Source organism: Alternaria infectoria (assembly GCF_024043175.1).
Source record: "Alternaria infectoria strain BMP 0036 chromosome Unknown scaffold_1, whole genome shotgun sequence".
Classification (NCBI taxonomy): domain Eukaryota; kingdom Fungi; phylum Ascomycota; class Dothideomycetes; order Pleosporales; family Pleosporaceae; genus Alternaria; species Alternaria infectoria.
In genome coordinates, this window is record NW_026250690.1 from 669270 (window position 1) to 692195 (window position 22926).

Here is a 22926-nt window from a genome sequence, read left to right on the forward strand (position 1 = left end):
TTTGTCCGGAGCCGAAGGTGTTGTAGGAAGAGGAAACTTGGATTTTGGAAAGTTGAGACCCAAGGTCCACTGTAGAGAGGGTCTGGCAACGTCATGTTGGACCGTGGTGTTGGGTTCGCGAAGGTTTGTTGATGCCTGGTTATGCTGGGAAAGGTGGTTGGAAACCTGGTGGTTGGGCTGCGTGATGTGGCGTCATCGTGCATGCGCGCTGTCGATGTCGTTGTCGCAAGTTGATGGCGTGATACTCCGGAGTACCATGAACATGTACGTCACAAAGCAAAGGTGTCAGCCATGATCATGGATTCTGGTGGAGCGACGTGACAGGCAAAGTGTTGTAAGCGGAGTAGATTCTATTCTTCTCGTCTCGCTAAGCGATGACAACTAATTGGGATATCATGACTGTTCGTTCCGAAACAAAACAAAGTCAGGCTGCAAGCTGAGCGACAAATTGTAAAATGACAAGAAAATAAGCATGCTGGATGCGATGATAGCGACAGATGGATGTGTGGCGGCGAACACTTCGCGATTGCCAACGACTGAGCAGCTGGGAGGGTATCGTAACCTCTAGAGGACAAACAGGAACGGAGAGTAGAGGACAAGGAAATGCCATGTCGTGCGCCATGGGTACACCGGGTATTATGCGCTAAGGTTGCTTAAGTGCCAAGGCGGCGAGCAGGGAAGAAGGTAGTGGCTGGTAGAGTAACATGTACAAGGTAGTCGCATGCTGGGGTGGTTCGTCTATGCATTTATGCGAGCGTTTCGAAACAGATTGAGTTCTTGATGCGTTCATAGGGAATCCATGAAATCCATTAGTGACTTGCGTCGTCTGATTGCGCGGCTCTTGATGCTGGATGTCGCGTCATCGGTCTCGCTGCCAGGAAACTCTGGTATGACGAGTGTAGGCTCACGCTCGTTGGCGCCCCGGGCGGTCATCCTGCCCATGGAGGTGCCCATGGTGGTGGAACGCTTTTGCTGCATAGTGCTGAGTTGCGGGACCGGAGGTGCATTCTCGGGTGTTGGTGCACGCTTGGACTCGCTGCCGCGAGACTTGGGTCGGAGGATGGTAGATGCGCGGCGGAGCTTGTTTGGACTGGAGAAGTTGTCTGAGCCTTGGATGGGTGCAGTCATGGGGGTCATGGGCGCTGGTGTCAATGGTGTGGTGGGTCCTCCTGGGGCTCTGCCGTTGATGCGAGAGTCGTATGGCTTCTTCGCTGGCGAGATGGCAATCTTGGCCAGGGAGAGCTTCATAGAGATCGAGCGTAACCGTCGGTGCGCAGCGGGCTTCTTGATGATGGGCGATGCAGCGCTTTTGTTCTGGTTCTCGTAGGGGTCGGAGCTGAGGAAGGACAACGCGGGCGACTGGGGAGTCAGCGGGGCGAATTGTGATTGCCTGTGCGATTGGTATGATGACTGTGATGTTTGTATCCGTGACAGGTCGAGACGGGACTTTGCGGGAACGTATACGGAGGAACGAGCGGAGGTAGAGGGCCGGCGAGGTGGCTCGCTCGGTGCAGGCGAGTAGCTGCGACTTGAGCCGGTCTGGAACGACGATGTGAAGGAAGCGGAGTCGGGGTATGTGCTAGGCTTCTGTGTGATGGGGCTGTGGCTGGTGGAGGGTCGTCGAGGCTCGGGGTCGGCGACGGGTGATGTGGAGCGGGATAGAGGTGGTGAAGCCAGGCGGCTTGTGGGCATGACCTTCATAGACAGGCGCTGTGCCTCGTCGGCCTTGCGTAGCTTGCTGGCTGTGGTAATTGGGAGCAGGTTCGCGACTGAGGCCGAGCGCGGCTGCACCGTTGGGCGATCGACAGGTGAGCGGCAGTCGACCTCAACGACCTTGGGACGACCTGCGTTCGCGTACGAGACTAGCACGGCCATGTCGCAGCTCTTTCCCTTGTCCCATCTCGACACAGACATGGTCCTTGCCTTGCACTCCTGTGAGAGGTCGTGGACAACCACGTCATCGTAGTCATATTCTGATTCAGAGGCGGAACCGTCGTCGGCAGTGAGGTCTTCTTCGCTGGAGAGGTATCGCTCCTGGAAAACTCTGCCTTCCTTCTTGGTGGAGGGACTCGAGGTTGGTGCAGCGGCGGAGTCTATGCGCAGGGTGTCGGGAGCATCGTCGCACAGGTTGGGGCTCGAGGCGGCACTGTCAGTACTGGAGCGCTGTGGGCGGGCGACAACTTCAGGCTTGGCGAAAGTCCACTGCTTCAATTGCGAAGTCACAGCAACGTCGACCATGATTGCAGAGGGAGAATGGAATTGCACCGGCGTGGCTGATCCGGTGGGTGATATATCGGACTGGCTATCGGACTGAGCGGCAGCCGGGACGAGTTGAAACCAAGGCGTGCAGGTGCTACGCGCCAATGGTCGGAGACGTGTGCGTGGCTTGGGAGCACCAGGCAAGCCGGCGCTGAGTGAGACTGGGTGTTGCACGGGGTGTTGTGTTGGAGCGTGAGATGTCAGAGGGTGTAGGCACTGAGGGGCACTCCAGGTATGTAGGCGTGGTGTGCAGTAGGGTGGGTTGAGAAAGACCGACGCTATATTACGCACATTGGCGAGGGCTGTATATATTGCAGCACTTTCCAAGGCTGCCCACCCCTGGCAGGCGTCGAGGTTTCAAGTACAACCGAGGAGCGAGGGAACCCAAGAGTCAGTTCACCGTGTCGGTGCGCCATTCATCATCTCACGCTGGGCTAGCACAGGCACGCTGCACTGACGCTTGGGGGCTGCATGGCGCAACTCTGCACTGGACTAGCAGATGCGCTCAGGAACCTGCTGTGGGTGGCCGATGTGAGTGGCCCGCCGAGAGTTTCAGACGGCACACCCTCAGCAGCGACACTGCCAGCGAGCGCCTTCAGAGCGCCTGCTGCGAACTCATGGCGTGCACACCCGACTGCTGCCGTTGCAAGAGCCCGTGGGGCGTTGCGATGGCAATGTCACCAGAGGACGGCACGCGTTCAAGATCGCCATCCTTTCATCTTCGCGCGAGGCGGCCTTTTCCCTTTCCAGCGCCCTCGACGGTGACCTGACAGGTGTTCCTGTGCCGCTCAGGGGCAGCACCACTCAGCGCCCGCCGTCGCCCACTGGGGTGTCCACCGTGTGGGGTTGGCCCAGGACCCGGCGACGCCATTGCCGAAAGGATCATCGATAACTGTCACCATGTCTTTTTTTCACTGCCCGCTCTAACCGTTGCTTGCGTTGGTTCAGTAAACCTTGACGGGATGGATGGAGGACCCTTCTTCTGCAAACTCTCCCATGCAGGCCTCCCCGACCCCCAGCTGGACTTGCCTCCGACGCCTGCCGCTGCCCGCCCCCAGCTCCCAGCCCCAGCACGCCCGTCGTCGCACTGCGCTGACGGCACGAGAATATCTGCCTCGTCACGCCCACGCCTATCTTTGAGCGCATGCAGCGGGCTCCGAGTCCACTTGGCATTAGCCCTCCAGGAACACGCTGATCGCCTGGCTCTATTCTCGGTCCAACTGCCATGGCTCCAGTTTACCTGCAGTCTATCTGCAGACGGTGTGCACGGTCGCTGCTTCCCCATTCGTCGCTGCACTTTCTGTAGCCCACACCGCCAACACCACCATCAGGCCTCCCTGGGCCCCGCGCAGCCTATACCTACAGTTCGTCGTGCCGCCCTCTCAATCACAAACCGCAGAAATTTCCATCGAGTCAAGACGTGTCCCGTCATTTGTCTGCGAGGGTCTTCTGATTGCCTGCAGAGTCAGTCACGTCGCCGAATGCAGCCACTAGCATCTGCTCGGCAATCTGTGTAGATTACACTACGCCTCTAGCAGCTTATCGTCGGAGTTTAGGACCGTACTAGTTGGCTGCTCGCAATACCGACATGCTTTGCAGAAGGCTGATCAACGGTTCGTTGGAGTTGCAGTCGCGGCCAGTCATCTCACGAGAGAGCCTCGCTGCCTGCTGTCAGCATATATCGCCCTGGAAGCATCGGACTACCAGTTCCGGACTCTCACTGCAGCATCGCTCGGACCATAGTCCATTCTTAGTCACTACCGCTGACTTCAGTGTCTTCTGTGGTAGCTTTGTGGTAGCCTTGTTGCACCTTAACAGTCCGGCCCCCTAAGCTTGCGTCACAAGGCGCCCCAAAAGGGTCCAATACTCCAACACCAACGACCGTTTCATCGTCTGGTTTCTTTTCATCAGGTTCGCAGCAGTTCAGACGATTGTCCGGTTCACGCCCATACATACCGTCTGGGCCCTGCATGGAGAGAAGCGTGTCTCACACGCAGTGTCTTCGTGTGCAGTGACGCTTGCGCACCCATTGCCACGCTCAACCGTACCGCGTGGTACCAAACTCGGCCTCGGAAATCTCGTCCTGATCGTCTCAACTTGGTAACGACATTGACTGCTGGCGATACATGCACAGGACCGAAACACCCCTCCACCCGATCTGTTACCGTCATCGCATTGAAGTGGCCTCAAGGGCACGATCGATTCACAATAAGGCCACAGGCAAGCCCAAGCTGAGAGACACGGCCCCATCGTAGCAGAGACATGCGTCTCCGTCTGTGATGATGCAATCCAGTTGCCCCTCGACCCTAGCTGGTTCAGACGCTTCCCTAGGAATCCAACACATACACGAATTTTCGGCCCTGTGGAGCCGCACAGGTATTGTCTGATGTACGGTCTTACTGTGACGCAGCGATCCGCGATCGAGCACCAGTTGGTGTTCCAGCCGTACTACCAACGGAGGTGACAAACCCAAGGATTAGGGAGCACAGGCATCCACACGTTGTGCTGACAGACGACTCGCGGTGCGCCGAATCTCTCTGAACATTTCTTCATTGATCCTGGTTCATTTGCGACACCTGCGTATCTGTATTACAGCCGCAACAGTCGCGCCGTCATGCTTGGGAGTGAAGTACTCCGTGGGGGTGTACCGCTAAAATCAGTCGATTGCCAGGTAAGACGGGTCGGAAAAATATCAGTGGAATTTCTGCGATTGACGCTTGACCACAACGGCGAGCTACTTCATCTCCTACGGTCAACCACGCAATCAACGAGACGCCGTTAGTCGGGATCGGCGGGCCAACCCAAGAATTTCGCAGCCAACACTCACGGCTAAGCAGAAACCTTCTCGAACATCTGATCATCGGTCGTAATATTGTTCGCACACCACCAGTCAGTGTTTGCTTGGAAGCGAGTTTCACGTATAGTATCCTCGACCGACACCGCGGCATAGCTGTACCGGCTGCCGTGTCTTGACCACCATCGCGGGGTATGCACCAATCAGAACAAGACTCGTGTATGGCGCAAGCAACCACATCTAAGACATGGCGATACCGATATTACAACAGTCGCCAGGGATCGAAGATTAGCCGGTTAATGTATCGCCCGGGTAAGGACAGCAGAAATCCTGGACATTGACGACAGTGCAGACAGATGGAGAATCGAACAGCAATAGCTTGCAACTGGACCTTTATGGCTTGTTGTTAGCAGTCGTGCGACACTGGAGTCAAGCAGCGCGCTTGGTGACGACTTAAGTATTCACCTATACGGTGCACTCACAGCCATCTCTATGATTCATCACGCAGACGCGCGCACTGGCAACTGCCACGTGCCATCGCACAATTAGTCGAGGTCGCATGGTCAACCGATCATGACCCCGAATGCAAAGTGCTCGCCTTCTGGCCGCTCTATTGGCTTCAGCTCGCGCGCAAGGAGCAACACAGAAGACGTAGACACCCGCAACTCACGAGGCGAACTCGACTGACTGAGCACTACCTACAACCTTACAGTATCATCTCCAGGAACAGTAAAGGAGTAACTGGATCGAGACTGAAATCGACTTCTCAACAGAAACGTCCAGATAAGAACCGATAAGCGACAAAAGCAACAGTGTATAACGAAAAACGTTCGCTTCGGATGTACGCGATCCGTATCCAAGCTTCCCCGCATGACCTCAACCCATCGGCGACATCACCGAGGCAGCAGCAGGGGAAGCGACAAGCCATGGGCGGTTACATATCAATTGTGCGACGACGAATCTGTACATCGAAAACCCTGAACGTCCACAGCATCCCCTTTTGTACCTGATGGCCAAGGTGCGTTTTCGCAGATCTCATGGTTAAACGTGGAAATCGATGGATTTAAGTTCCTAGCCGCGTACTTGGCGTGTCTTGTTCGAGACTCTCGTACCTTTTGTTTACTGAAAGCGCTCGCATCCCCGCGTGGTAGATGCCGATTGTTGGGGCAGAAGAAGGAAATATGCAACAACAAGCGCTCTGCATGTGACTTTGCATCGTTGGGACGAGATGTTCATATTACAATGATTATGCCTTTGGATTGACAGGTGTGATACTCGCTCCAACATACACTCGCTTTTTTTTCTCTTCGTTTCCAGTTCGTTTCGAGTTCACCATTTTCCTTATATTCGTTCGCGATCAATATACCCGCTCTCTCAACAAGGAGAAGATGGCGACTATGCTCATGCAGACGGAGGTCCAGTACCAGGCACCGGTCATGATGGTGGCGGCAGTGTCTACGCCGCGCAAGCTGTGGGAGCATCCAGATCCGAAGTCTACAGCGATGTGGAAGTTTATCCAGGATGCGAATGCGAAAAGGGGGTTGCAGATGCAGGTATGTTTTGCTTGCGGACTTGGTGATACAGAGAGGGGTGCATGTTTGCGTGAAGCATCGTGCGCGTCAGGCATGTTCTGTATAGTCAAGAGGCCGTTGCCGATGGCATCGAAGGCAGAACCTGTGCTTCATACTTTGAGCACACGAACGAAAGAACATGAAACTCGACCAGACTCATCGCATGCCATATGCCTACGTTATCGTCTACGATGAAGCAGGACTTGTCAAAGACGGTTGAACACCACTAACACGCTCTCTACAGACCTTCCGCGACCTCTACAACTGGAGCGTCGGCCCATCACGCACAGACTTTTGGGAAGACATGTGGAAAACCAGCAACCTTATTTATTCCGGCAACTACACAACCGTCGTGGACACCTCGCTACCGATGGAAACAAATCCGCACTGGTTCCAAGGCACATATCTCAACTTTGCCGAAAACATCCTCTTCACCGCCGACCCCACCTACCCCGGCGTACGCACCACAACCCACAAAGAAGAAAGCAAGATCGCTCTTACAGAAATCCGTGAAGGAAACACAGAGATCCGTCATCTGACATGGGGTGACCTACGACGAAGGGTTGGTGTCCTCGCGAATGCGTTGCGGGCTAGAGGAGTCGGAAAGGGGGATCGTGTTGCTGTCATCGCATCAACGAGTTTCGACACTTTCATTGCGTTCATGGCGACCGTTGCTGTCGGTGGTCTTTTCAGCTCAAGCAGTACGGATATGGGTGCCAAGGGCATTCTCGAACGGTTATTGCAGATTCGACCCAAGTACGTTTTTGTGGATGACTGGACGGTATACAACGGCAAGACCTTCGACCTTCGACCCAAGATTGAGCAGATCATTGCGGGAATGGAGAGTGGGGGTGTTGCAGAGTTCGAGGGTGTTGTTGTGCAGCCTAGGTTTCCTGGAAGACCCGCCGATGTCGCACACCTGGCCAGGACGGTGCGGTTGGATGAGTTTTTGCAAGTGGCCGGAGGAGACAACACATTGACGTTCGAGCGGGTGGCTTTCAGAGATCCGTTCCTGATTGTGTACTCGAGTGGAACGACGGGCGTGCCGAAGTGTATCGTGCACTCCACTGGTGGCGTTCTCATCAACGTCGCGAAGGAGAGTATACTGCACAAGGAGATGACGCCCGAAAGCGTCGTTCTACAGTACACAACCGTAAGTCCTCCCCCAATCCCATCTTACCTCTCATCTGACTAACTGATGCAGACCGGCTGGATAATGTACGTCGTCTCAGTCCAAGTCTGCCTCTTCGGCACCCGGTCCATCCTCTACGACGGCTCGCCCTTCCAACCCACACCCGAAACCTTCCTCTCCATCCTCGAAGAACAAGGCGTAACCGACTTCGGCACCTCGCCCAAATTCCTGCACGAGCTGCAAAAGCGCAACATCATCCCCCGTACCCTCTTCCCCTTCAAGTCCCTCAAAAGCGTAGCAACAACCGGCATGGTCCTCCCCGAAGCACAATTCGAATGGTTCTACGACACCGGTTTCCCCGCTCACGTCCACCTCCGTAACATCTCCGGCGGCACCGACATCGCAGGGCGCTTCGGCATCGAAAATCCGCTCGAGCCCGTGTACAGTGGCGGCTGCCAGGGCCCTTGTCTGGGTATGAAAGTCCAAGTCTACGACTCCCTCATCGAATCTGGACCTGGGTGTGCAGTGCCAGATGGCGAACCAGGCGAACTCGTCGCCACGGCATCCTTCCCCAACCAACCTGTTTACTTCTACGGCGACGACGCGGCAGGCACACGCTACCAGTCTGCGTACTTTACCCGTTTCCCTGGTGTGTGGACACACGGCGATTTCATCCAGATGCATCCCATCACGGGCCAGATCCTCTTCCTCGGCCGCGCAGACGGAGTACTGAACCCCAGTGGAGTACGCTTTGGCTCTGCGGATATCTACAGCGTTATTGAGACGCACTTCCCTGAGATTGCAGATAGCATCTGTGTTGGGCAACGGAGACCGGGCGATGCGGATGAGAGTGTTATGCTGTTCCTTAAGATGAACAAGGGATACGAGTATACGGATGGGTTGGTGGATAGGGTCAAGAGGAAGATTGCCGAGGAGAGGAGTCGGAGACATGTTCCGCGGTTTGTGTTTCAGACTTGGGATATTCCGGTGAGTTTTGTGTTCTTTCTCTTGTAAATCTTTGAGAGTACGATGCTAACGTATGTCACAGACGACGGTGAACCTGAAGAAAGTCGAGTTACCCGTCAAGCAAATTGTCTCAGGCAAGAAGATCAAACCGAGTGGGACGTTGGCGAATCCAGAGAGTCTGAAGTTCTACGAGCAGTTTGCGGATGTCGAGGAGGTGGTCAGGAGGATGGCAGTTGAGAGGTTGTCGATGGAGAGGAGGAGATGGAGGAGTAGTACGTTGTAGGTGGTGACTCGGAAGATGATAGATAGCATGTGTGTGGCGTCCTTGTGTCTTTTCTTCTCTTCTTCCCTTCTTTTTAGATATCTTTTCTTTCCTTGCATCTTTATACCTATAGGCCAGCTCTGTCATGTCGCGATGCATGTATAGCTTGGCTGTAATACACATCATTCTTTGAACCCTTTACCTTCTTCTTACCTTTGAGCGGGAAACACGTTTCGTCGAACATGCTCTTAGCCAGGTGGGGACGTTGCGACGTTCACATCTCACAGATCTCGGCATCAGCACATGGGTACATTTCAGCACCCCAAAAGATCAAGTGATTATAACCATCTCATTGAAAGCCCTGACTTTAAACCACTGAAGAAGAATCTCGGCGCTCCGTACCGCCATGCAATAAATCGGCGCGCGTCTGAAGACTTTTCTTTCGCCAATACGCCGTTGAACGCCCTTGTCATGCCTCCACATCCTCCATCTTTCATCCCATCACATCGTCTTGTCTCCGACTACATCCCACACCACCATCCCCCCACTGCTGTCTTCCGCTCGTAAAATGCCGTTGTCACTACGTGGTGTGCGCGCTTAGTTCTTCTCAGCAACCTTGTTCTCTGCTTCCCGTTAGCCCTCTATCCCCAAGTCCAACTCCACCCCCATCCCGGGCGTATCCTCATAGCTTGGGCTCAAACATACTCTGCTGCGTCAAAAGCAGTCCATAGCGCTTCTTAATCGTAACCCTGTGCCTGCTGTACTTGTCGTCGGGCGAGAAACGGGCCGGGTGCGCGCTCTTGCTGACTTCGCCGTCGATGACCTTCTTCAGCGTGTAGATGCGCTTGGTCGGGTTCGCCGGGTCGGGGATGTACATGAGATGCATGCTGCAAGATTTGTTAGTTTGCGCTCGACATTTCCCTTGTCTTCTCGAGTTTCGTGAGATTGGGAAAGGTGCTGCGACTGGGTGGTGCTGGTCGCGCGCCGTGTGCAAATGCAGCTTTCGCGCCGGCTGTAGGAGAGAGACTCACATTGCGGTATATTGAGTATATCCCTAAGATTTACAATAAGAAGCTAGATTGCGGCTGAGCGAATGCGATAGGTGATGTGAGGTGTGGGTAGTATTGTCGCGTAAGGATGTCGCGATAATGCAGAGCTCGAAATTCCAGTTCGTCGGGGCGCGGAGTTTTTTGCGGACCACCGAGCTTTCCATGGTTTGTGCCAAGACCACCACACACCCCTGCCACTTTCCCGGACTTTCTGCTGCAGCTTGTTTGGCTCGTTTGCATTGGTTGGATGGATTGGGGAAACCGACACATCATCCACTTTGACTTACGACTTCACACAAGTCACTCTACGCTTGTCGCATATACACGAGATATTCGCTGTGGATATGGCGCGCTTTCAAATTCTTTTCGCGGTCCTCGCATCGTTTGTTTGGGGCTCGAGTGCGCAATTCGGCTTCTTCGATCAGATGTTCGGTGGTGGTGGTGGACAGCAGCATCAGGAGCCGCAGAATGTGAGGAGTGATGCTAGTTGGTACCAGGCGCAGTACGAGGCTGGTATGTTACACTCTTACAATCTCTTGCATTATGACGCACTTATATTTCCAGCTTCGTAACTTTCTACACTACTTCTGTCGCGCGTGCGCCTCCTACGATCCATTCAACGGCAAGACATACGTCCTTTACTAACAACCTCTCACAGCACAATGCTCCCACTACCTCTGCCCCGGTACCCTTTCCTGCGTCCATTTCCCGCACCACTGCCCCTGCGCGTGGGAGAACGTCGAAGACAAAGTCGAGCTCGGTGACGGTATCGCGATTTGTGGAAGCAAGGGAGGATGGAACACTGGCGAGTTTGGCAGGAAGGTCGAACTGGCCAGGAAGGGACTGCTATAAGAGGATGATACGTCGGATGTGTCATAAGAGAGTGTACGCAGTTGAGGACGGCGACATCATGGCTGGTCATGGAGGGCTCATGTCGAGAGGATACTTTGACATGGGCATGACTGGCACGGACATACACGTCGAATGATCAGGATGAACGAGAATCTCGAGAATGGACCAACTAGCCCAGGTCATGAATTCGTCAATTCGCAAATATACCAATAACGCCTTTGCTATGCAATGAGTACTCCAACTTTTCATCTCTTGACGTACTTGTACCGATACGCCTGTTTTCCATCCTTCGCCTCCCTCTCATCATCGATGCCAACCTCCTCTCTTCCCCATTGTCTCATCAAGACTTTGCCCAGCAACTTCTTTTCTTCCTCCAACTCCCTCACACTCTCCGTCCACTGTCCGTCACGCTTGCCCACCACTGTCTTAGCCTTCTCCTTCATAAGCTTACTAAGAAGAGCGGCTAGCTTCTCGTCCATTTGCTGGTTGATAGCAGCGTTCTCAGCAGCTTGATTTGCGAGACGAGTCTCAAGGGCTTCGTTCTCGGAGCGGAGGGCTGAAATTTGAGCTTCCAGGCTAGCTATCGTGTCCTGGGACGATGGTGTAGGTGTAGCCTTGAAGGTTTTGTTGTCTTTGCGAAGGGTGGATAGTTCGGATTTGAGGGTCTTGGTTTCCGAGACTTGTTTGCGGATTATGTCGCGGAGGTTTGCAATCTCGGCATCTTTTGCATCTGTCTGGGTTGCGGATGAGGAGATGGTAGTATCGTCGTCTGTATCCTCTTCTGCAAGCTTTGCAATAGCAGCAGTGCGGAGCTTCTCTACATCGTCTTTGGCTCGCTTCAAGTCTTTGGTAAGACTCCGCTTCTCGCTACGCTCTTGCTCGAGCAGAGCACCGGCTTTGCGTACAGCGTCTTCTGCCTTGTCCCGGACATCCTCCATCATGGCCTCGTGCCCTTCCGCCATGTCTTCGTGCTGGTCGCGTAGCTCTTTGAACTTGCTCTCGGCTTCAAGCTTCAGCTCCTTCATCTTGTTGAGCTTCTTCTCAACGTCGTTTACGCGGCGATCTGCCTCCGCGCGAGCGTCCTGAAGACGATCATTGGCATCTTCAAGGTCTTGCTCGAAGCGTTCCGCATCAGCTCTGGCCTTGGCACTATCGCGATGCGCTTCCGCAAGCTGTTGGCGAAGGTTCGTGTTGCCTGTTTCGAGGCTCTGTAATCGACCCTGGGCTGTGTTCAGACGTTGCTCAGCCTGTTCGGACGACTCGACAAGATCTGATATCTGTTGCTCCTTCGCAGCAAGGTCGGCTTGAGTAGATCGCAGTTGCGACTGCAACGACCGAATACGCATTTCGAGCTCAGCTACCTGTGGTTGTCCCTCAGTTGTCATCTTCGTAGTGCCGGACAGCTCGAGTTGCGACTGGGGAGACTCGGGTTCTCTGTCGGCAGCAACAACATGCTGAAGTTCTTCTTCCTTAGCAGCTAGGTCTGCAAGCGCAGATTGGAGCTGCGTCTCAAGAGAATTGATACGCGCCCTCAGCTCGCCCGCATGCGGGTCTTGCTGTTTATTCGCGGTTGTATTCGCGCGAGCTGCGTCAAGTTGCGACTGGAGATCCCTCATGCGATCTTCAAGGTCAGCTGTACGACGACTTTGCTGGTTTGTTACAGTGAGCTCCCTTCGTGCAGCCTCAAGATCTGACTGCAATGTGCGGAGTCGAGAATTGAGATCGAGATTCGTGTGGAACAGTTGTTGTTTAGCTGCCACATCAGCGTGCGAGCATTCCACTTCGAACTTCGCCGCCTGTAGTTGTCCCTCGAGTTCTGCAATGCGGGCTGTCTGGCGTCGAGCCTGTGTTTCGACAGTGGACCGCATATCGTCTCTCCTTCGGGCTTCCTCACGAGCTGTCTTTGCCTCGGACGTGGCCGTTTCGAGGCTTGATTGCAGAGCATCCGCGCGGGCTTGGACCGATGAGAGTTGGTCGGCCAACAAGAGACGTTTCTTCGCAGCATCCTCATCCTCATGCCCAGACTCGTGTAGTTGCGTTTCCTTCAGATCGTGTAGCTCGCGCTCATGTATTTGGCGCACCTGGACCAGCTCTGCTTGCATCTCTTCCAGCCTCTGGTCTTTGTCTTCCACCTCCTCGGTGAGTTGCCGCTTGGCTTGTTCGAGAACCCTTCGCTGCCGTTCGAACTCTTCAAGCATAGTCTCCAGCTTCGCGAGGTTCTGGAGGCGCATTTGCTCTCCAAACTCATGCATCCTGGTCTCCAGCGCGTCTTCTCGAGCCTTCACCTCGGCATCTGCAGCTGCGCGAGCTGCTTCGTGATCTGCACGTTGCTGCTCCAAGCTCTTCTCCAGACTTGACACCTTCTCCTTGTGCTTGTAGTTGTCGTTGCGCGTGCTCTCGAGCTCGGAGCGGGCATACGAAAGGATCGTCTCAAGTTCGGTAATGCGCGATCTCGAAGTAGACTCCTGCTGCTCAAGCTGATGTTGTAGCTCTGCAATCTTATTGCGCGCCACGTCCTGCTCACTCGTATCGATAATAGCTGAAGTGTGCCGTATAACAGTCTCTTGCGTAGGCTTCCGCGGTGTATCATAGTCCTCGACGGTGGGCTGTAGCGATCGCGCTTTCGGGGGTGACGACAGGGGGACTTGGAGAAAGCTGTGTCTAGGGGCATGTAGCGGTGTTCCTGTGAGCGCGCCCTCCATCTCCGTGTCTGGTAGGTTGCTGAGAAAGCTCCGAACCTTCTCGTCGTTCTCCATGGACCGCTCAGAGGCTGGCGAGCTGTGCTGGCGCTCGTTCTTAGTACCATTCGCGCGCCTGGTAGGAGAAGCTGTGCGAGATGTATTACTTCTCCGCCGCTCCGTGTCCTCCACCACCACTGCCGGGTCACCCACTTCAGTCGCATGTCTGCTTTCGCTCCCGTCTTGTATGGCGTCCATTCGTATTACCGGTCGTTTCGTGTTGGCCTCCTTTCGCGATTTTATCTGGGCCAGCGGTAGATCTGCCGTCATCCAGTAGGTCATGTTCATGGTGAAGTCTTCCGGCCCCTCAATCTCGCTCGTGTCCACGTGATCGACTGGCGGTTGGTGGCTGTTTTCTAGTTCGGTAGACTCAAAGGTCGAGTTGAGGCCCAGGGCGTCCAGGTCCATCTCATATTGTGATCCATCTTGGGATGGGCGGCGCGCCGGACTGCGTTGGGGCGATTGGAAGCGCGTGGGGCTGGCCGTGTACGATGAATGTGTTCGGACCATGTTTGCTACATGCGACTAGGAGCTACGGATGTCGCGATGTCGTGATGCTGAGATGCGATAAGAATTGTGCTGCTCGTGTCTGTTTGTTGTGGTAACGCGCATTCGACGTGTCTCGCGAGTCAAGCGGCCATGCACGGGCCCTTAATATGATTCACAACCAGGGTCCAGTGCAAGTTATGTTCTTCCAGAATGCTACCAAAAAAAGATGCCAAATTGAAATCACTGAAGAGTAGCCCTTGAAATCCCAGATTGAATATATTGGTATACTGCGGTACCATTTGATTTGACACCCCATGAACAAAGGCTGCCTTCTTCGCCCTACTACAAACCCGCTGACCACCTACTTCTTTTCTACTTCTCGATTCGCTGTCTCACACATTGCGTCCACGGGCATTACAGCTTATAGTTTCTAGAGTGAGCAGGTCTCCGATAACACCATGATACTTTTCCCAGATGCAGTATCTCGACTTGTTATATCCTCGGTTTGTGTGGCCATGCTAGAACGTGCGTGGTAACTCCGAGAACCATGCGAAGATATATGGCGTGTTGGAAAGGGTGGCACCATGCGATTGAGATCGCGAGGTTTCTGCACCGCCAGAGCTCTAACAGACAGACTAGCAGATTGTGTGACCACACTGCCCTTGTACCATTCTCTTCGCCCTCCTCCGTGCTGATGTCTCACGCCTTTCTTCCATCTGATCTTGGGTTACGCAGCATGGAATCCTCACTGGGTGAATCTCTTATACCTCGTCACTCTGACGGAACGTGCTTTCCTTTCTCTTGCTGAATGAAGCTGACGCTTATCAGATAGGCTCATCGGTCGCGCTTCGCTGAGTAGTCATCTGCTGGTGTAGCAGTCATGATCGGTAACGATTCGTATATGAAGCGAGCCGGCTATGGACGCCGCGCTCCAGTCATGGCCATCCGAGTCGAGCTCAACTCCGAGCAACCGCGTTGATGGCAACAATGGTACAGAGATCGCATTATCTCTGGACGCAGTGCGACCACATTGCTGTCAAACTGCACGCCATAGCCAGGCCGTGCCATGTCGTTTGCGAGCCACTATCAGACCAAGCCTTGATAGGCGGCCATAATGTCTTGAAAGCTGCTCGTGTCGTATTCGATGTCTGACTGGCAGGGTCCATGTCATGCATGCATGGCGGGAGGTCTCCCGGCTTCCGTGAGCATAGGAAGAATAACAGCGACGCCTATGACCTAGGGAGGAGGAGTTGGATGAGCTGGCGAGGGGTAAGAGGACAATGCGCAGTAAGATGGTGAGCAGCCCCCACGCATGCTACTTGAAGCGTCTCTCGCGCGAGCTTGTTTATTAGACGTGCTGCATATGCGGCGTGTGCTTGTGGGTCCGGGATGCTGAACCGAGAGGGGTCCTGCAGACGACATCATCGCATGGTGGTCATGTCGGTCGACTCCGAGCTGTCCAAGGAACGACCCACCTTGACAATGCTGCTCTCCCGAACTGCGGGTAGTCGTTTAGGTTGCCCTCTGACCCGCGTGCACGTCATTGCGAGGGGGTCCAATGAACGCACCGTCGTGAAGAAGGGTGCGCAGGCGAGATGAGAGATGATGCGGGGTATGCGCCTCGTTGGTTACACGACAGCGCGCATCGAGGTACGGGCTGCTCTGACGTCCATGGTCGAATCTTCATCTGCCCGTGAGTAGTGCCGACTGCGGGACGTATGTACAATAAGGTAGTATCAGCGCGTATCGCGACGTGGAGCAAAGGGCGATTGATAGTCAAGCAGGGTCCGGTCGACAGCGGCGGCTATGCTCGGCTTCCCGCTCAGGGACAGAGGGCAGTGCTGCATGCACGCAATCATGTCCCGCAACACCCATGGACTCCGTGGGGCTTCACTCCATGTGCTGCTGTAGCTCGTGCTGAGAGGCATGGCGTTCGTCATCTGGAGCGAGAAGGAAGTCGGTTGTTGCGGTTACCACACGCCTTCCCGAGAGTCTGCCCGTCTGCGGCGCGAAAATATCGTCTTCGCTGCCGTGCAACTCAGTCATTGTTTTTGGCGTAGATCAGGTACCCTCGAGCACAAGATAGATTGGGTGCGCGTCTGGTTGCAGCGGCGGCATGGAGACTGGTCGTTGCCCGCATACGAGCACGGACGATCCCAAGGCTTGCTTGCAGCTCGTCGAGCGCTGCATGACACCAGCAACAAAGGGATGCACTATTGTGGCTGCTTCTGACGTCCCATCCGCATTGTTGAAGATGACATGCTCTGCTCGCCGCTGACTATTGTTTTGCCGCCGGCCACAGAGCCAATCTCCCAGCATCATGGGCGCGCCGTCGTGGAAAATTCTCGGGGTGCCTCATCGAGTCACCACACCCGGATATCAGCTCCACTCTTGCCCGTCGACTCACATAAAGCGTTGATGCTTCCTGAAAACCACCGGTCCACTCCGTCAGCATCGCCAGCTGCCACTCCACTGCCTTTTGACCGGGTTCTGTCCCACGCCTTCACAGTCGACGTCAGCAGCAGCATCCGCTCTACGCGCAGGACCGATTCCTGCGTCCAGCCGTCTTCCAGGCGTCCATTCCCGTCCAGTGTGCCACCCCACGCGCCCATCTGGCCCCGCGCATTGCGCACTCTGCCCTGAAATCCAACTATAAGGTTCATCCACCTGTACCATCCGTGAGCCTCCCAGCCAATTAGACAAGGGTTACCTGCATCAATCCCCACGCCGCATCTTTTACCCCAGACTCACGGCATTTTGTCCTAATCCACGCCTCGAGGTCACATACAGCAGCTTCCAGACCGTGCCCTGCAATTGTGTCACTTCTACGCTTGCCATCGGTCCGTAACTGAATCGGTACGATTGCTTACAGCGCCTTGTGTCATATACACCCGAGGTATCCAGGCGCCACACATCCTGCTCTCCAAGTTACACATCTCCGGCTTGTGGGATGAATTTCGGCTTCAAAAACAATACTTCGCATTGGCCCGTTGGACAAGAACACATCAACCGATAGTCTGGTCAGATCCCCCGCATTTTCATCTGTGGCTGCATGCCATCGTCGCGATCCCAAGGCTCTCAGAATAACGATAAGCTTGCTTTTTCTACGGTTTCTGGAGGCTCCACGGACCTCTTAGCAAGCCTCGTCAAGCTTGACTTGCCGAATCGGAAAGTGATCCCGAATCCAGCTACCCACGGGCACGCGAGCGATCGTCATCGAAAACGCCTATTCTTATCTATTTTTTGTGGCACGTAATGGACTCATCTTTGACACTGCTCAGTGCGAATATCCGTATTCTGGTACGTGGGCCTTCCCCTCATCATGCGTTCTGCTGCACTGCATGGTAGCAAAAGTGTCCGTGTCTTACACCGGAGAGAGCCTTGGTGGCGGGTCCTTCATGCACGACATAACGGCAGGGCAACTCTTATAATTCGCCTCCCACACTGAAATTTTCTCTCCCATGGACATCAGCTAACATGATCACCTTCAAGGATACGCAACTCGCTCTCATACACATCCCGTTGCCTCTGTATCGCAACTTTCTCCAGTCCATTCTTCAACTAGTTCTGCCCAATGCGACGCGCAAGTCTTATGGGAACGGCTCTGGCGCCGTGCAGCCGCCCAAAGGCTGGCCTTGCGAACATCCCTTTGTGAATATCTCCATTACACCAGTCGAGTGCTCCATAGTATGCTCGAGGACGCTTGCGAGTGAACTATTTCTGCCTGTTCTTAACTTGCTGGATTCTGAGTCAAGAGCGTCTGTCAGTATTACCACAGACGACTATGTCGTAATGCAAGTCGATGGCGAGGGACTTGATGCAGGACAACGCGTCTTGGAGCTGACAAGTCCTCTTGCTCTGGCTGGGATGTAAGTAGAGCCCATCACAAGGCTTCCGCACACGGCTGACTTATTTCCAGTCCCATATTCTTCATCACCACTTACTTCTCCGACTACATTCTGGTCCCACTGCGACACCGATCGCAGGTCGTACAAGCGCTAGAAGAGCGTGGGTTTCAGTTCGAGAAAGACACTTCCTCATACGTCAACTCCTTCCAACATGCCCGCAAACACTCAGCCGCGTCACTGGAGGTTCAGCCGCCCAGCACTCCTCCGCCAACCACAATTTCAGAGCTTCAAACCAGGACTTTCGCTACACTCAAGCGTCGTCACATCGTTCCTACGGTGGATTCAAGCATCCGGCTCGTGCAGTGCGCCGGTCGACGCGACAGTACAAATGGCATGTCTCAAGCTCGAAACCGCAACAGCATGACAACATCCGCCGACGACGCACTCCACCTCGGTCTCGTAAAATGCCTCATCACGCAACCATATCCGAAATTTTTATCGCTCACACTAACTGATACCGAGTCTGCCGCGCTGCTGCTCGACGAAACTTTACTACCGCATTTCGCGCAAGACACTCTCCTAGGCTCCAGAGATGAGTTCTTGACACCCATCACCTTGGACCTGCGAGGTCTGCCAATGGAAAGCACCGGTATCGTGTGCGGTGTAGCTGGCAGATTAGTCGGCGAAACCACAGGGCAACTGGAGGATCCTGTTGAGATGAGTTATTTGAGCACCGCGCGTGCTGGAACAGTCATGGTGGCTGAGCAGGAGCTGGAACGTGCACTTGATGCTCTGCACGGCGCTGAAAATGGTGTTTTATCGGCAGACGCGTAGTTGTGCTCATGTGTGGGTGCGGCACAATTCCTTTTTGGATGTGACGACCGGTGCTGGCTGATTTGAGGTCGCTTGCGCCTGCCAAGCATGCGGCCTTCACTTCCTACGCGGCTTGCATCGGCTCCTTTCTTTTGCTTCGCGACGAACAACGTTGCTTCGATTTTCGCATTTGCTGTATAGGATAGGATTTGGCGACCGGATCAAAAGTTATCATTTATGCGTACAGTTAGTAGCTGTGTAAATGCGTGACGTAGCGTCTTCGCCCTAGCATGAATTTGTGCAAGTGGCCGTACGCATACCTCACGCCCGCGTGCTGCAAGGCAAGAGCGCCCCGCCGCTGCGCCTCTCTCATCCTACCCGCATGTCGCCGATATGCACGACGAAGTTCCTCGAACTTCTAGTTCCCATATGTAACCTTGTTGGTTCACATGGATGCATGAGGGATGTGACAGCTGTCTCTTCTCCGCCAATCGCGATCGAGTGGCTCATTGGCCCCCACTGCGGCTGAGACATTGAGATGGTTCAGCTCGATCTCATCACAACAAGCCGCGATGTCCTCCCACTTTGATGACAATGCCGGTAATTTACTAAGAACAGTCCTAGACATATCACACGGTCATTTCAAAGACACAAGGTCGACCGCGAGCAACCCCCATCGTCGCATATGTCTATGGCCACTTATTCGCCGCTGGCCTTTGTGGAGAACAAAGCCGCACCGGTGAAGCTGATTGAAGTGACCAGCGATGGTCATGCAAGGAGACTGGAAGTGACCGATGACTTGATCGAGAGATACATTGAGAAAGACTTCTCGGTAAGTTGCACTAGCTTTGAGGGCGGATGCGCGTTGATGTAGTGGAAGACAGGTGGTAGTAGAACTGAACAGCCAGCGAATGTGGAGACTATCAAGCTCTTGTGAGCATAAACACATTCTTGTATCAGGATTGCGGTACTAACGCCCGCTAGCTGGTCGAGGCGCAAAGGGGAGTACAATGGTAATATGACTCCGGTGCCCTTATCTTCGCAAGCCTTCGGGCGTATCGCTCTGTGTGCTCGAGTACCAAAAATCTATGGCCGAGTTCTAGACTACAAAGCGGCGACATACGTATTTGCCAACCCCCAGTTGCCCTCACACCTAGCTCGTACATCGCCCAAAGAGGTGCGAAGCAGATATTTGAGTAAGTAGCAGGCGAATTGAGGCTCCGCTCGTAAGCTCACACCCTCAGGCTTTATCTTACAGTCGGTGCCTGGCGCGGCGTCTGACGTGTATGTTGGGGCTTCCTTCACGTACGATTTCTCGACCCGACATATGTACATCTTCATGCATGGTCTTGCAACTCACAACTACGATCGCTTCGCAAACGCAATTCAACAAGGCGCTGCAAGCACTTCCGCCTTTCTGATCCCGAGCATCATCGTTCAATTCAATCTCGAGCGGGCAGTGCAAGCACTGAACAGCTGGCACGATAAGATATACTGGCACGAACGGAAACTAGGCATTCGATTCGACCATCATGACAATCCACCGCTTTCAAGTATCGATTTCGGCAAGCTTTCGAAAGACATCAACGCTGCAAACACGAATCTTGCTCGCATCGTATTGTCCTGCAAGAGCATTACGCGCATGCTTGATTTCCTTGATCAGGTCGCAAAGCGCTATAGGATTCAGGCCCAGGCAAACAAGCTCGCCGAGGATGAGTCAGTTGAAGTAGAACAGTTACTACTTGACTCGCATGCGCACATGCGATCATGGAATGTGGGTCTGGAGGACCGGGCAGAGTACTTGTCGAAACGAGGACAAGCTTTGGTGCAGACTGTAAGCTCTGGAACCAGATCGAATGCAAACAACTAATAGGCCGCCAATAGGTCTACAGCGGCATCGCGCAGCGCGATTCAGCGATCAGCCTTGACATGGCGAGCATGAGTACAAGTCTTGCAGAATCGTCACAAAACGTAGCGCTATCAACTTCGAGCGATAGTAAGATCATGAAGATCATAGGTTTTGTTACCGTGTTCTTCCTCCCAGCAACCTTCACCGCCGTAAGCTCGACCACAGCTTAGGCGCAGGCCAACATTCATCTAACATCCAATAGACATTCTTCAGCACCTCCTTCTTCGACTTCAAACCCAACCAAGAAGACAAGGTCTATTCACAGTGGCTTTGGCTGTACTTCCTGGTTACAATCATTATACATTTGGGTACGTTTTGCAGCATATACTTTTGGTGGCTTAGTGGAAGGGCAATTCCCCGGATATCAGGTAAGAAACTGGAAGCACAACATCTGGAAAGGTCTACGGGGATACTGAATCCTGATATCGAGCAATGCGTTGAGCAAGGAGTTGGCCACGGAGCGCTGGGCGCGAACCTTAGCACGAACTCAGAATACGCGCAACCGAGTCGGCGGCAAACACGTCATGCAACAACAGAAGCAAGCACATAGTGAGAACTGAGAGGATCTCAAGAGCGATGGACTCAAGAACTAGAAAACATATACTGAGCTTCCACCGCCCAAGTTCCTTCTTATTTCGTATCGAGCCGTCAACCACGCCCATACGCAGTCAGATACGCCTTACTATACGCCGGGTCATTCACACGCAGCAACGCAAGCTCAAGAAGTCTTTGCGCCCGTGCGATAGCCACGACAGCCTTCATAACAGGATCCCGCTTCAAACAACGACTACCAGGGTCTACATTCTGGCAAGCATCGTCTACCGCGGCATAAGCTTGAGCGAGCGATTCTTGCGCCTCCTTCACCCAAGCGCACTGGTATGCACGGTCGCCATATGGAATACCGCGTTGCATGTAAAGAACCTGGGCATCCAACTCATCGATACCAAAAGCTCCTTGCGCCATGACCTCGTCGACGCATCGACTGAGTTGCTCCTTGGGGATTGACTTGGGGGATTCTGGCACGTCGTATAATGAGAGCAGAATTAAAGGCTTGGGCGATGAATCAGCCTCATGGTCGGTGTCGCATGGTGGTTTGGCACTGGTGGCTACATTGGAGGTACTCGGTGGACTATCTTGGTCGTATTCTTCGTATCTGACGTTGGGACTGAAGCTTACCCGTCGCGAGTGACTGACCTTGGGGCCTTTCATGTGTGTCTTGTGATATGGATCGGCTGCCCTCTTTGCCAGGCGTGTGAATGTGTCGTGTCGATATAAAAAGGCCTCTAGAGTGGTAGTTGGCGGCCCACCTCGTGCGCGGAGTCCATGGCGTCCTTCGATTTGCGCCGTGTTTGGTGGCCTATTCTTTGACGGTTCGGCAGCTATCGTCGTGACACTAGTCTGGGTACCGATATGACAGACTTTGTTACCCTCTAATAAAGTGCTTTTTTCTACCGATTTGGACTGGCTATACTTCGATAGCCCGGCAGTTATCGGCGGGACACTGGTCGATGTATCGTTGACACTGGCTTTGTTCTCATCCAACAGCTTTGTTCTTACTGGCATAGCCTGACCCGACTCAGAAGGCTTACTGTTCGTAACACTAGTGGGTGAACCGATAGCACCAGTTTTCTTCCCGTCCAACACATCGCTCGTCTCTGCGGATTTGGGCTGGCTAGGCGGAGAAGGCTCAATGCTCGTAGCAGCATCCTTCTTTACTTTCTTTACCACACCTAAACGGCATAGCCGCTTGATTGACTCCTCCAGGGCGAATGAAACAGCTGCCTGTGGGGTCTTCGGCTTTGCAGAGCGGATGTCGGCGTCGATTTTGCTAGCTAACTCTGCTCGCTCTTGATGCACGAGACTTTCCTGCATGAAATCAAAAGCAATCGGATGCAGAGCCAAAATAGTCTTGCCACTGCTTTTCGAAAGCACATAGCTGCGGAAATTCGGCTTGGTTCGAGCTTCTTCGATAGTGGTTTTGAGAGACCATGTCTGGACGGTCTGGGACTGGTTGTCCATAGTTGCAGAAAGGACGCGGATGCTTTGAGATTTGTTGAAGGATGGTGAAAGAACAGACTGAGGCTGAACAGTGGTGGCCGAAGGTCTCCTGAGTAGAGGCTATTTGGGACTCGATGGTCAGTTGAGTTGGCTCTCATAACAGTCAGGTGAGGTTTATGGCTGTTCGTGGTGCAGACTTGTAGACCGTGCCACCGACTGCCTTATCAGGTTCTTGTTGAACCGCAA

General features: G+C 53.9%; 8 protein-coding genes across 8 annotated transcripts; 4 read left to right on the forward strand and 4 right to left on the reverse strand.

Moving 5' to 3' along the window:
* Nucleotides 1-786: 786 nt before the first annotated feature.
* Nucleotides 787-2238, reverse strand: J4E92_000257 (uncharacterized protein; the record flags this gene model as incomplete). Its single annotated transcript, XM_051491676.1, has 1 exon — nucleotides 787-2238. The coding sequence occupies one exon, from the start codon at nucleotides 2236-2238 to the stop codon at nucleotides 787-789; it is 1452 nt and encodes a 483-aa protein (XP_051357188.1).
* Nucleotides 2239-6489: 4251 nt separating this feature from the next.
* J4E92_000258 (uncharacterized protein) lies at nucleotides 6490-9005 on the forward strand (the record flags this gene model as incomplete). Its single annotated transcript, XM_051491677.1, has 4 exons — nucleotides 6490-6606; nucleotides 6869-7777; nucleotides 7829-8743; nucleotides 8805-9005. 4 exons carry the CDS (start codon nucleotides 6490-6492, stop codon nucleotides 9003-9005), a joined length of 2142 nt encoding a protein of 713 aa, XP_051357189.1.
* A 576-nt stretch (nucleotides 9006-9581) lies between these two features.
* On the reverse strand, nucleotides 9582-9870 carry NOP10 (snoRNP complex protein; the record flags this gene model as incomplete). Its single annotated transcript, XM_051491678.1, has 2 exons — nucleotides 9582-9607; nucleotides 9690-9870. The coding sequence occupies 2 exons, from the start codon at nucleotides 9868-9870 to the stop codon at nucleotides 9582-9584; spliced, it is 207 nt and encodes a 68-aa protein (XP_051357190.1).
* A 588-nt stretch (nucleotides 9871-10458) lies between these two features.
* LCL2 (Long chronological lifespan protein 2) lies at nucleotides 10459-10885 on the forward strand (the record flags this gene model as incomplete). Its single annotated transcript, XM_051491679.1, has 2 exons — nucleotides 10459-10546; nucleotides 10692-10885. 2 exons carry the CDS (start codon nucleotides 10459-10461, stop codon nucleotides 10883-10885), a joined length of 282 nt encoding a protein of 93 aa, XP_051357191.1.
* Nucleotides 10886-11130: 245 nt separating this feature from the next.
* J4E92_000261 (uncharacterized protein) lies at nucleotides 11131-14133 on the reverse strand (the record flags this gene model as incomplete). Its single annotated transcript, XM_051491680.1, has 1 exon — nucleotides 11131-14133. One exon carries the CDS (start codon nucleotides 14131-14133, stop codon nucleotides 11131-11133), a length of 3003 nt encoding a protein of 1000 aa, XP_051357192.1.
* A 3456-nt stretch (nucleotides 14134-17589) lies between these two features.
* On the forward strand, nucleotides 17590-18794 carry J4E92_000262 (uncharacterized protein; the record flags this gene model as incomplete). Its single annotated transcript, XM_051491681.1, has 2 exons — nucleotides 17590-17981; nucleotides 18032-18794. The coding sequence occupies 2 exons, from the start codon at nucleotides 17590-17592 to the stop codon at nucleotides 18792-18794; spliced, it is 1155 nt and encodes a 384-aa protein (XP_051357193.1).
* Nucleotides 18795-19458: 664 nt separating this feature from the next.
* Nucleotides 19459-20643, forward strand: J4E92_000263 (uncharacterized protein; the record flags this gene model as incomplete). Its single annotated transcript, XM_051491682.1, has 2 exons — nucleotides 19459-19605; nucleotides 20032-20643. 2 exons carry the CDS (start codon nucleotides 19459-19461, stop codon nucleotides 20641-20643), a joined length of 759 nt encoding a protein of 252 aa, XP_051357194.1.
* A 687-nt stretch (nucleotides 20644-21330) lies between these two features.
* J4E92_000264 (uncharacterized protein) lies at nucleotides 21331-22701 on the reverse strand (the record flags this gene model as incomplete). Its single annotated transcript, XM_051491683.1, has 1 exon — nucleotides 21331-22701. The coding sequence occupies one exon, from the start codon at nucleotides 22699-22701 to the stop codon at nucleotides 21331-21333; it is 1371 nt and encodes a 456-aa protein (XP_051357195.1).
* Between the last annotated feature and the right edge of the window lie 225 nt (nucleotides 22702-22926).